Here is a 12021-nt window from a genome sequence, read left to right as displayed (position 1 = left end):
GCAGCGTCGAGCGTCAACCGGGTTTTAAGATTCCTGAAGCACGGGCGACAAGCTCGTCGCGTGTTTTATTATTTAATAAAGGTGCGCGCGACAACGTAGAGAGCATCGACGAAATAAAAACAACCCATCACGAGAGTATTGTGCCAACGTGTGTTGATGCGGCTACGGAAATCTATCAGTGAAGCTGAGCCTTTAGCAAAGAGGGGGGGGGGGGGACTTAGCCCGCCGAGAAGACAAATATCCCCCGTGCAGCCTGTAACAGACTTAAATTTCGATTTAAAGCTTTCGTGACTGCAGGGATTCATCTTCTTGGTTCTTTCTGGTAAAGTCACGTAGAAGAAAAATAATAAAATAATAAAAATAAAACATAATAAAATACAATTTTCACGAATTGTATTTTTCGGCGTTGTGGCTGAAACGTCGTGAGAATTGTATTTTATTATGTTTCATTTTTATTACTTCATTATTTCCCTTCTACGTGACTTTACCGAAAGAACCAAAAAGCTGTAACAGACTATTCTAGATTTGAAGCTTTCGTGACTGCAATGATTCATATTCTTAGGTTTTTTCGGTAAAGTCACGTAGGTAAAACATCAAAATTAATAAAAAATAAAATAAAGATCACGACGTTTCGGAGGCAACACAAGTCTCCGTCATCAGGTGGGACCGTCACAGCCAGATTAGCTGCATCAGACTGTTGGGGCAAGTGCTGTTAGCGAGCACCTATGAAGGTCGACGCGGCACACGAGGGGGTAGGTAGCCAGCACCACGCCCGACCGCCTTTGTCTCACTCGCGGCAATGTTTACACACCGCACCGAGTACTCATTTGAGACTGAGTCGACCTAGGAGAGGCCCAGGATCGGTTCAAGATGATCGTTACTGGTGTTGGCCTTGAGCGGGAATCAAACTTAGTTTTGTAGCCCAGTAGCGCGCTCACTGCTGCACTGCCGCTCCCCTACCGATATCCAAAATCGGAAAGACGCTGACACACAGCTTTAGCATATGTTGAACAGCTGCCATTACTTCATTGACCGTCTTATTTGCCATATGTGGTGACTCTTACCTGGAATAAAGCACAGTGGAGGCAAGAGTTGGTGAATCACAGAGAGATCTGCGCGAAACTGTGAAACCCCACTTAGCTGCGAGGTCGCCACGAGGTGGCCAGGAGATGGCAGGACAATCAATATCTGTGAAGCGAATTCCCAAATATTCCCAGGTTGTCTCTGGGCACTCTGCTCCACTTCACTTGCCTCCCACATTCAAAACCATTCTTCAGAATCATAATATTTATTTGAACTGGAGGAATCCGATGAGCTATGGAGTTCTTTTTCACAGTTGAATTAACATGATCCCCTTGAACAGTGTTGAAATTTTAATCATGCACATTTGAATAATGTTTATTCGTAGTTTGTGATTGATTTTTTTTGCCAGCGAGAGCCGGTGCAGGGAAATTATCTGACTGCTAAGTAAACAAACGATTAAATTCCCTTGCATCGGCATCTTGCCAACAACATCTGGTAACTCTGCAGCATTTGTTTAGCAGGCTGGACTGCTGATGAGAGAGTCGAAGCTACCGAATCATGTTGGTCTGGCAAGCCAATGGGTCGATGGACTAAAACATAATTTAATTTATACGAGGAGACACAAAAGCGAGTTTTGCTCATGTATGCTTTTTTAACCACAATGCACCACAGCGAATTCGTTGGAATGCAATTTAGTCCCGGTATTGTTTCACAATGTGACGCATATCAACTATGAAAACCCATGCATTTTGAAATCATGCAATTACCGTTCTCAGCAAAGAAAAAAACAATTCAATATTTAATCTAAGCAGTAAATTTGCGGCGCTTAGAAAGCACCTCGGGACGATTGTCAATGGCAATATTTTGCGTGCGACAGCGCTCCCCAATGTGGGCTGACGTTTCAGGAAGTGGCCCTTCGTCGCAGAAGAGAGACCATTTGCCGTAATTACCAAGAGCACGGGCGCCAATCGCACTCGGCATCACAAAGGGAATGCACCTTCTCCCCCCCCCCCCCCCCCCCATTTTTCGTTGCGCTGGGGTTAATGCCCCGTGCCAGCCTTTTGTTCAATCAGCTCGCTGCCACGGCAACCGAGTTTTCAACTAGATTCTGTCAGTTGTCATAGCAACTCGGGCTCTTCAGTCCTTGGAAAGAGCCGAGCGCACGAGCGCAGAGGACCTGAGACGGCGATTTGCGACCCAGGGTTTGGACGCTCAAAGGCACAAATTGATGAAATTGTCTCCCAAATGTATATATATAATGCAGCATAATTAAAGCACTAAATTCATCAATAAATGTATAACAACCGCTATGTTCTTCCATCGCTTCGAACACCGATTAGTTTGCACGTGTAAGCGGTAAACCATACACATGCAAATGATTGGTTGCTCAGCAAAAAAAAAAATACTCATCCCTCTGTCTGTCTCGAATTACGTTAACTGCTAAAATACTGTATTGATTTGTGTCCGTTATCCAATCAATATTAGTCCAATTATGAATCTGGCGTCATGTCATGAGACTAAGTTTTCTTTCAGGACTCTTCCAGAGCAGTGCATGAATCTGTACGTCAGAAAACAGCCCCCAGAAGAAGATATCACAGAACTACTTCTGATCATCCCTTCAGTCACCTTTTTAAACCACACACTAGGGGCTGCAGCTTCCCACACAACATCTTCTCGTGATGTGATTATCTCATTGTCGACAAATTAATATTTTTAGTTTTCAGTGACGGCATTGGCCAAATTAAGTGAAAATAAAGTGACAATCTCAATGTAATCATATTTGTTGTGTGTCCAGTCAACGGTGACCTGATGACAAATATTCTCATTAAAACGTATCTTCAATTAATATACAATACAAAGGCCTGAACACAAGCCCCATTGGGCTGTCACCAATCCCTCGCTTCACATTCAGTGGCGCGCGCGTGTGTGTGTGTGTGTGCGCGCTTGAGCGCAACACTGCACAAAATATAATAAAGAAACCACGATGCTCTCTCGCTCGTCCTCACATTTTCAGTATCTTTGATCGTCTACAGGTGCGGGGCCCACCTGTGCGTGTGCCCTCGCCCACAACCAACATCCACGTTTGAGATCGTTCATGTCAGTGTGAACACCTGTGAACAATCGCTCGCGCAATGTCGGAGGAAGAGAGCTGGCAGTGAGTTTAATTACTCGTCGCAGCACCTGCCCGCGTGCTCCCCATGCATCCGTGCCCGGCGGCGGTTGTTTACGTGTTGATCCTCGCGCCTATTGTGCGCCTTCATGCCCGCACGCCAGCGCATGCCACGTGGCCAAGGTGCCGGCCGATCTAGAGCATTCTAGATTTGAAGCTTTCGTGACTGCAAGGATTCATATTTTTAGGTTTTTTCGGTAAAGTCACGTAGGTAAAATAAATAAATTAATAAAAGTAAAATATAAAATAAAATAAAAATCACGACGCTTCGGAGGCAACACAAGCTTTCGTCTTCAGGTGGAAGACGTTTCGGAGGCAACACAAGCTTCCGTCTTCAGGTGGAAGACGGCAGCTTGTGTTGCCTCCGAAACGACGTGATTTTTATTTTATTTTTTATTTTACTTTTATTAATTTTAATTTTTTACCTACGTGACTTTACCGAAAAAACCTAAGAATACGATCTAGAGCAGTTTGTGAGCACAGCGGCCATTTATTCGGAGCTTGAAAACTGCAATTTCACACTAAATATTCCTCTGAGCTGTAAGCCCATGCATGCAGAATGGCCCAACCGACTGAAAAGAAAATGGTTTTATTTTTTTATTTTTTTTCTCCGTCAGATTACAGCTTGTAAGTCAATTTTTTGTATCTCGTACAATCTCGATAAAATGGGAAGGCAAGCCACAATCTGCCAGAGGCAGCAGGCACACTCTCTCGAGTTTCCTTATCCAAGCAGCCCGATTTGTGGGTTGATGCTCCTCATAAAGTCTTCCCACCAGCATGCACCCCCCTCCACCCCCCCCCCCCCCCACACGCTCTCCTCAATTGCTGTAATGGTTAATTGGTCAATTTTCCATTCATGAACAATTTCGCAAAAATTGTCATGGGAACCCATGAAACCACGTGGTTCCGTCGCCTGTTCAGGGCCCTCGTGCCAATGGCTCGGCTCACAGGGACGGTCTCCCTATTATTGTCAGAGCTCCGTCGTTTTTGAGCGTTCTCCAAACTGAACGCCGAACATCCGGCTCGGGCGAAGCTTTTATCCTCATCCCCGGTGGTCACCAGGGTCGCCCGAGAAACTTCACAGCAAAATAAATCGCCAACAGCTTATTTAGGGGAAAACGTACAGTTTTTGCCTTGGATTTTTGTAATCGTTTTGGTTGAAACGGGCATGTCCCGGTATTCAGCGCCGCAATGAGATTGTGGATGAATGGAGACGAGTGTTAATAATTTGATCGTATAAGCCATGAAAGCCACGTATATATTCGTTGGAAGGGCACAGCCGTAACGCACATGTGCGTGTGAGTACCTCGGCCAATCATCATTGGAGGTGAATCCGTCATCAAAATTAAAGGGGAAAAAAGAGTTGAACAAGATCGAGATCGAGATCGAGTGTCTTTGGAAATATGAACTTGAGAGTGAAAATAAAAATACCAACGTTGCCTAAGAGGACATTTTCAACGCAGTGCATTGCACTTGCTATAACATGCGGACCGAAAACAGGGACACTCACAACGAAAATGTAAGACTAATTATAAAAGCTCGCAAAAAGCATAAGTGCACGTTTTGTATGATGCTGAGCGACTGAAGGAGCTACACTTGACTCACGTAAAAAAGTACTAATGAGAGACATGATATTGACTGTTCGGAGAACTGAGTGAGCTTGGAAAGGACACATCGTGTGCTAGAAGGGATGGGGACTGATGGACGAGACTGGTCATGGAAAGGCAGTCGATGGGGGGAAAACATTCATGAGAGGAAGATCAGAGTGGAGGCCAGCGGACACGTGGTAGCGAGCCATTTTGATGCCATTGTCGAAATGTGCGGGATCCCAACGCCGTGGAAAGCCTTCATCCAGCAGTGGACATGTCATAGCTGATGAGTTGAACCATACTTCGCAATGCTGGTCAGTGCAGGTTGGTGCAGGGTGGGGCCTGGACGGGTTTAGATACCACTCGTCATTGATGTTAGCCATGGTCTGGAATCAAACTAAGGTGGCCAGGCAGGATAACAGTGCAGTGTGCTAACCACTTCACCACTGGTCACCCTGGTCATTTGTAAGCATTACTTTACGTCGTTACAATGAAATTAATTACGCATAAAACAACGTGTCTACGGTGCACGAAGGACACACGGCCTGACATGTACGCACGGCGAATTGCATTTAACACTTAAACAAATTGATTATTAAATTGTACGTGAAAATTGTCAATTGCAATGGCATTTAAAAATGTGCGCTCTCTCAAATCGTGCACTCTGCAATTCGTCAAAATGATGGAAGCTCCTGTCAGCCATGTGCGCACACTTATCAAGCAAGCCCCAGCAACACTCGCTCCAGTGCAGCGTGTGGCTCAGTGAAACATGCACAGCATCCTTTCTTACTTTAGTAAAATTACAAATTGCCCATCAACGCGTTGGGCCGAAAACATCACAACCGCAAGACTCTCCTGAAAAAAGTCTTGAGATTTTAGTGAAACTTTTTTGGGTAAAAAAACAAGAATAAAACGTGGGCAGGCAGAGTCGTAATCAGCGTGCCTCACAGCAACAAGAAATTAGGTTCGCTTCTCGACTGAGGTTCCTTTCTGTGTGCTGTTTCTACGTTCTCTCCCCCTGCTCTGCATGGGTTTCCTCCTGATTATCTGCTTTCCTCCCAGAGCTAATAACGTAACACAGAACCTCACTGGCGTTAAAGATCCTCAACATCCCGGGTGGAGGACCCTCCTGATATCGAATCTTCGAACTCTGCGTCGCTTTCCCAGGTAAATAAATAACTAAGACAAAGATCCCCCGTATAGCCTGTAACATACTGTTTGGGCAAGTGCTGTTAGCGAGCACTTATGAAGGCCAGCACGCACACAAGGGGGTAGGCGGCCAGCACCACGCTCGGCCGCCTTTGTCTCCCCAGTGGCGATGTTTACACACTAACTACTCATTTGAGGCTGAGTCGAGCTAGGGGAGGCCCAGGACCGGTTTAGATCATCGTCGTTGGTGTTCGCCGTGAGCGGAAATCGAACCCGGGGTGGCGGGCTCGTAACGTAGCACGCGAACCGCTATACAATCGCTTCACCCCAAAAAATAGCACGTATACACACACATATATATATTAATATTAATGCTTAACAGGAGTGTTGGGCATTTATTAGCACACTGCACTATCAATCGAGTGACCCGAGTTATATTTATGGCAGTGGCTGACAGTGGACTGATATTTGACCCAGTTCTGGGTCACTGCCTTCATCAAGTTTTACTGACCAGAGTGAAGCATGGTCAAAAACAACTCCCATGGCCTTGCACAACATGGGGAAGGCCTTAGTCCACCAGGGCTGCATATTATTACTTAATATTTAAAAAGGCAATGACTATTGATTAAAGTAAATGGGTACGTATTTACAATACAATTTGAATTAATGGAACGTGAAAATACCAATGGCTTTCAATATGCTGTACAAATAAATGGGGTGAAAACCTGTATCACTGAAACAAGTTCATTTGTTTCAAACGCATTTCTAAATCGTGTTTGAGCAGGATATGAAAGAATAGAGTGCGGGGGACGGCATCACGTGGGAGAAAAATTGAAGGTGCAGGAGAGAGGAGGAGGAAACATTTTTCTGCCTGAACTTGAACAAACCAGAAGCCTAAATTTCGATTTAAAGCTTTCGTGACTGCATATTATTTTATTATATTTTATTATTTTATTATGTTTTATTTTAATTATTTCCCTTCTACGTGACTTTACCGAAAGAACCAAGAAGATGAAACCAGAAGCCGCTTGCTTCCAGCGCTGATGAAGCACCACAGCTCCGAACAGAGCCTCGGCGTCCTTTAAGCCGCGGTTATTGGCTCTGACATTTCAGAATCAACTGGTGGGGAGGGCAGTGTGTATTACCCCTGGGGTCATCAACACTGCAGTCCATGACTCTTCATCTACTCCAATTAAGCTCCCCCACAGTCGGTTGAGCGCACAATTATCACCAATCACCTCGGCGGATGCAAATGCTGGAATTCTCCTTGACATTGCTCGAAATAAATAAATAAGCCCTTCCATATTAACATGCAAAATGCCGCCGAGGCTGCGAAATGCCTGCAGTCTATCAGGCAGGCTATTATTGTCTCCAAAATAACAAACAGGGGTTGATAGGCACTGGCTAATAGTTTAATAACAAGCCATGCTTGTAGATACCCTTGAGATTGTTATTACTGATCTTGATCGTGACTGCTGCTGAAAGCATTTTCCTTTGTATGGTTCCCTCAGCTCGATGGTGTCTGCAGCACCAAAACGACGGTTAAACCTCATTAATACTTGATGCGCTCTCCGAGAAAAACCTTCACAGTGGGGTTTTTTCCCACCCATCCGGCACACGATCCTCGCATAACGCTTGACCAGAGGCGCGCGTCGGGCCGTGCAAACACGTGGTGGGGGATTGACTTCTCGAAAGAAAAGAAAAAAAGCTCATTTGTCTAAAAAGATGCACATTTTGAGAAGAGGTGAGCACGTTTCCGGCGCGCTCGAGCAGGGGACGCGCACCTCCGTCGTCACGCACGTGGCAAGCCGCTCGCACGTGGCAAGCCGCTCGCACGTGGCAAGCCGCTCGCACGTGGCAAGCCGCTCGCACGTGGCAAGCCGCTCGCACGTGGCAAGCCGCTCGCACGTGGCAAGCCGCTCGCACGTGGCAAGCCGCTCGCACGCGCGCGCGCACAAGCACGGCGCTGGAGGTAACGCGCGCCGCAACTCCCCGACGCGAAACGGACGTCGTGGAGTCTTGCGAAGGTGTGGAGCGGCTGACAAGCGGAGGGAGGGGGGGGGGGGGCAAACGCTTACTCATCACCACCAGGTCGTCATCGTCACGGCAGTGTTGAGAGTAAATTGTAAATGCGGTCAAACGGTAAAGGGTGCACAACCGGCAATTACTTGCACAGGTCACCGCTGGCGGAAGGGCATCTTGCTAAAAGGAGCTCGAGAGAGAGCAACGCTAAAGAGTGCTTTTGGCCTACTCTTCCATTGCTGGCCAGATATCGTGGAAGAGGTGGGAGAAGCCACGCGTGATTGCACCACAGGCGACCTGCCGATCCACTAAGTGTGGTGTGCCCATTTATACTGCAGCTGGGTGGACAGAGGAGCGGGGATTTAAAAAATGTCGCCAATTGTTTCAACTGCTAAACACAAACTTGAAACTATTTTTATTTTACCAGGTAAGGCCACGCTGATCTATATAACTCTTTTTTCAGAAGCGACCTGGCCACAAATGATCGCCCAGCGAAGAGGCTTATCATGTGAAAATCTCGATTTAAAGCTTTCGTGACTGCAGGGATTCATCTTCTTGGTTCTTTCGGTAAAGTCACGTAGAAGAGAAGTAATAAAATAATAAAAATAAAACATAATAAACCCCCCCCCCACCTCCTACGCATTTCACAAGTAGTACTAATCACATACCTGCATTTCCCATAAATATACTAAATTCCTCTTGATATGCAAATTATTTTGTCAAGGCGCCCTTCCCCCCTTCCAACCCAGCTTAAATATACGCTCCAAGCGTGGTGGTGTTTCATTCAGACGCTGTCTCCCCGACAGACCTGGTCTTCACCTGAGGACGGCTGCTTGCGTTGTGGCCGAAACGTCGTGAGAATTATTTTATTATGTTTTATTATTATTATTTTATTACTTCCCTTCTACGTGACTTTACCGAAAGAACCAAGAAGACGTGAAAATCTATCGCAGCCAAATACTCCGAAGGCACCTTTCTAAGTGTGGAGGGAAAAGACCGAGGAAAGTCCACGTGACCACGAGGAGAGGGAGAGGTCACGCAAACTCCAGATATACACCAGACGTCAGGGTCGGGATCGAACCAGATCGAACCAGGTTGGGATGAAATGGAAGAGGCAACCTCTAGAACTCAAGTGTAGCATGCCAACCATTGCTCACACGCAGCATCCCTGGAGAGCAACTGCGCAGACGATATTTATATATCCATAATACGGGGGGGGGGGGGGTTGGGTGAGTATATTCTTCGGTAAAGTCACGTAAGTAAAAAAGTAAAATTAATAAAAGTAAAATAAAAAATAAAATAAAAATCACGACGTTTCGGGTGAGATCGCGTAAATATATAAATGTGTCGCAAAACCAGCCACCACCCGACACAGCCAACTAGTAAGGGTTGTCACGTCAACAGAACGTGGCCAATTCGTCACTAGTACAGCATACGGAGTGGTAGCTCTTGTAATCTCTCATTTACTTGATACAGCTGTCGTGGCTGTGACGGTTCCACCTGAAGACGGAAGCTTGTGTTGCCTCCGAAACGTCGTGATTTTTTTATTTTTTTATTTTACTTTTATTATTTTTTTTACCTACGTGACTTTACCGAAAAAACCTAAGAACACTAGTGTGTAGTGTAGTGTATAGTAGTGTGGTTGTATTGTGTATAGTAGTTTAGTGTATAGTGTAGTATACTAGTACAGCACACCCGCGTGTTGGAGAGCCAAGCCGCAACATTTACGATCTGAGCACGAGGTTTTTGCCAGTAATTACAACTAGCTTCATCAGACGACAGCCAGATGTGTGGAGAAGTCCACCTGTTTCGCTGTAGATATATATACACACAATGGCGTATTCCTTTCAGGGAATCGTTTCATTGGCACAACATCACGATGGATGCCCAAAGGAGCCAATGTTTTTTGCTCACGGCGATCGTTCGGTGCCCCGTGAGGGGGCATCAAAAGGGCAGACCACTTCGACCTGCGGCAAAGGGGCGCGGAGAGGCACGGCGAGGCACTAAAGTGGCGGACCGCACTCGTAATTGCCGACGATTATGGGCCCTCAAAGCCACACCACTAACTGCCTCCCGCCGTAGCATCCCCCTTTATCATAAATTCACAATTCGCAGCAAAGCCGGCCGTCACCGCGTTGTGCCTTTCAATTTATAATCGTAACAACTGAAAACAAAACACTCAACACATTGGTCATTTACACTGTTAATGGCCTTACTAAAAATTAGTTTATATGTGACGTTTTAGGCAGTGACCCTTCTCTACAGTACATAGAGAAGCCGGAGATATAGTCACCCATACGTTTACAAATAGCATCGTGTGTGTGTAGGTCCACTCAGCCTTTAATAAGTACCTGCTGCGGTGTGTTAACATCGCCACTGGGAAGACAAAGGCGCTCGGGCGTGGTGCTGGCCACTCACCCCCTTCGTATACCGCGCCTGCCTTTATTAACAGCACTTGCCCCAACAGTCTGTTAAGGCTACACGGGGGATCTTTGTGTTTGTATGTGAGAGGAGTCACACAAAGGGCAAAGCAGAGGATGCTTCTCTGCTCACTGCTCCGCCCATCTCTCACCGACCCATCACCACCTCCTTTTCAAGCTTCAAGTTTTGTTGATGTTGGCAGAAGCACATCAAAAAAAAATAATGCCATAAAACTTGTTCGGGCTTTCTTTCGGTTTGTTGTGTATTCTAATGACATTATTGGTTCGTAGATGTGTTTTTTTTCTCTCCTGACTGTGTCTTATTACTTATAAATCCGCGGAGGCACAATAAAGGTGAGTGTTGTTTGTTTACAGACGCCGTTTCTCTCGAGAGGATGCCTCTTGCGTTTTCTCTCCAAGTTAAAGAGGGAAGAGGTCTGGGGGTACGCTGATTTCAAACACGGACGTGGTACGTATCACGTAGTAGATATCACGTGATAGGTATCACGTGATATTTATTACGTAGTAGATATTACGTGGTAGGTATTACGTAGTAGGTATCACGTGATATTTATTACGTAGTAGATATTACGTGGTAGGTATTACGTGGTAGGTATTACGTAGTAGGTATTACGTGGTAGGTATTATGTGGTATGTAGTAGGGACAGTTTTTCTCGCGGAGTAATCCGTTCAGCTCAAGAAGGCACGGTAACATTTCCAGACCTCCGCAAAATTGATCGCATTTCCCTGTATTTGACAATAATCAAACATACGTAACATTGCATCCAACAAAATACGTCTCATCCGATGCTATTTGTCGGGCAACTTTTCCCCTCGATCGTAATGCAAACAATTTTTTTTATCTATTTAAGAACGTTAATAATTATCCAACATGTGCCGCGGTTTAATGATTTGATCAGAAAAATGACGCTTCGATCTCCGAGCACGGCAGTCAAATCGATGGGCAGCTTTCTTGGGCACTGAGACCAAGAGTGGGCACATTCATACCCTCTAGAGCAGTGGTTCTTCTTAACCTGGGGCGCACGCACCCCATGTGGGTGTGAGATGCCCTTCCTGAGAACCAGTGGGATGCAAGGCTGCAGTACAATTTAAGAACCATTGCTCTAGAGGGGCTCTCAAAAACTCACTCGAGCGGAGGCTCATCCAACAGCAGTGCTGTGAGCAAGCAATTGCAGGCCTGCGCCTACACCACCCGTTTATCTCATTCTAATCCGAGTTGATGGCACTCACTTGCTCATAAGAAGGGGTTGGCGGCTCGCACGAGGATGGTAGCGATCTGTATGAACCCACTAGAGTCCCAGTTGTCTTGTTGTTTTCATCCGTGCAGCTCGCGTCAGCCAGCCTTGGTGTAAGAAAACAAGAATCCAGTTGGTTTTTGCACCAGAAATGTACGGACAATCATGAACCTGCTTATAAATAAAGGTCGTTTAAAAAATGAATACAGATTCCCTGGACGGCCAAGCAAGCTGTAACGGAACTATTCAGCCCAATTATGAAGCTCGTTTCACAGAAGAGAGGGGAATGGCTCCCCTCTCTTCTTCGTTGATCCCGTGATATCAAAACCCCTCTCTTCTGCGTTGATCCCGTGATATCAAAACTGTTTGAGGGCAGCCCAACTGGCTGGGGG

General features: G+C 46.0%; 2 protein-coding genes across 2 annotated transcripts in view; one reads left to right on the top strand and one right to left on the bottom strand.

Annotated features, from left to right (window-relative positions):
- The window catches only part of RPL37 (ribosomal protein L37), a 326668-nt gene that overhangs the window by 107148 nt on the left and 207499 nt on the right, over positions 1-12021 (top strand). The window lies entirely within an intron of this gene.
- LOC133351908 (receptor-type tyrosine-protein phosphatase delta-like) overlaps positions 1-12021 on the bottom strand; it is a 440533-nt gene that overhangs the window by 411887 nt on the left and 16625 nt on the right. Inside the window, exon 3 of the mRNA XM_061567497.1 lies at positions 11625-11736. Coding sequence (XP_061423481.1) covers positions 11625-11736 — 112 coding nt within the window. The remainder of the gene's footprint in view (positions 1-11624; positions 11737-12021) is intronic.

The sequence above is a fragment of the Lethenteron reissneri genome, chromosome 39 (genome assembly GCF_015708825.2).
Source record: "Lethenteron reissneri isolate LAM-NWPU_2019-01 chromosome 39, ASM1570882v1, whole genome shotgun sequence".
Lineage (NCBI taxonomy): Eukaryota > Metazoa > Chordata > Hyperoartia > Petromyzontiformes > Petromyzontidae > Lethenteron > Lethenteron reissneri.
The sequence above is the reverse complement of the archived record's forward strand: the minus strand, read 5'-3'. Positions and strand labels throughout refer to the sequence as shown.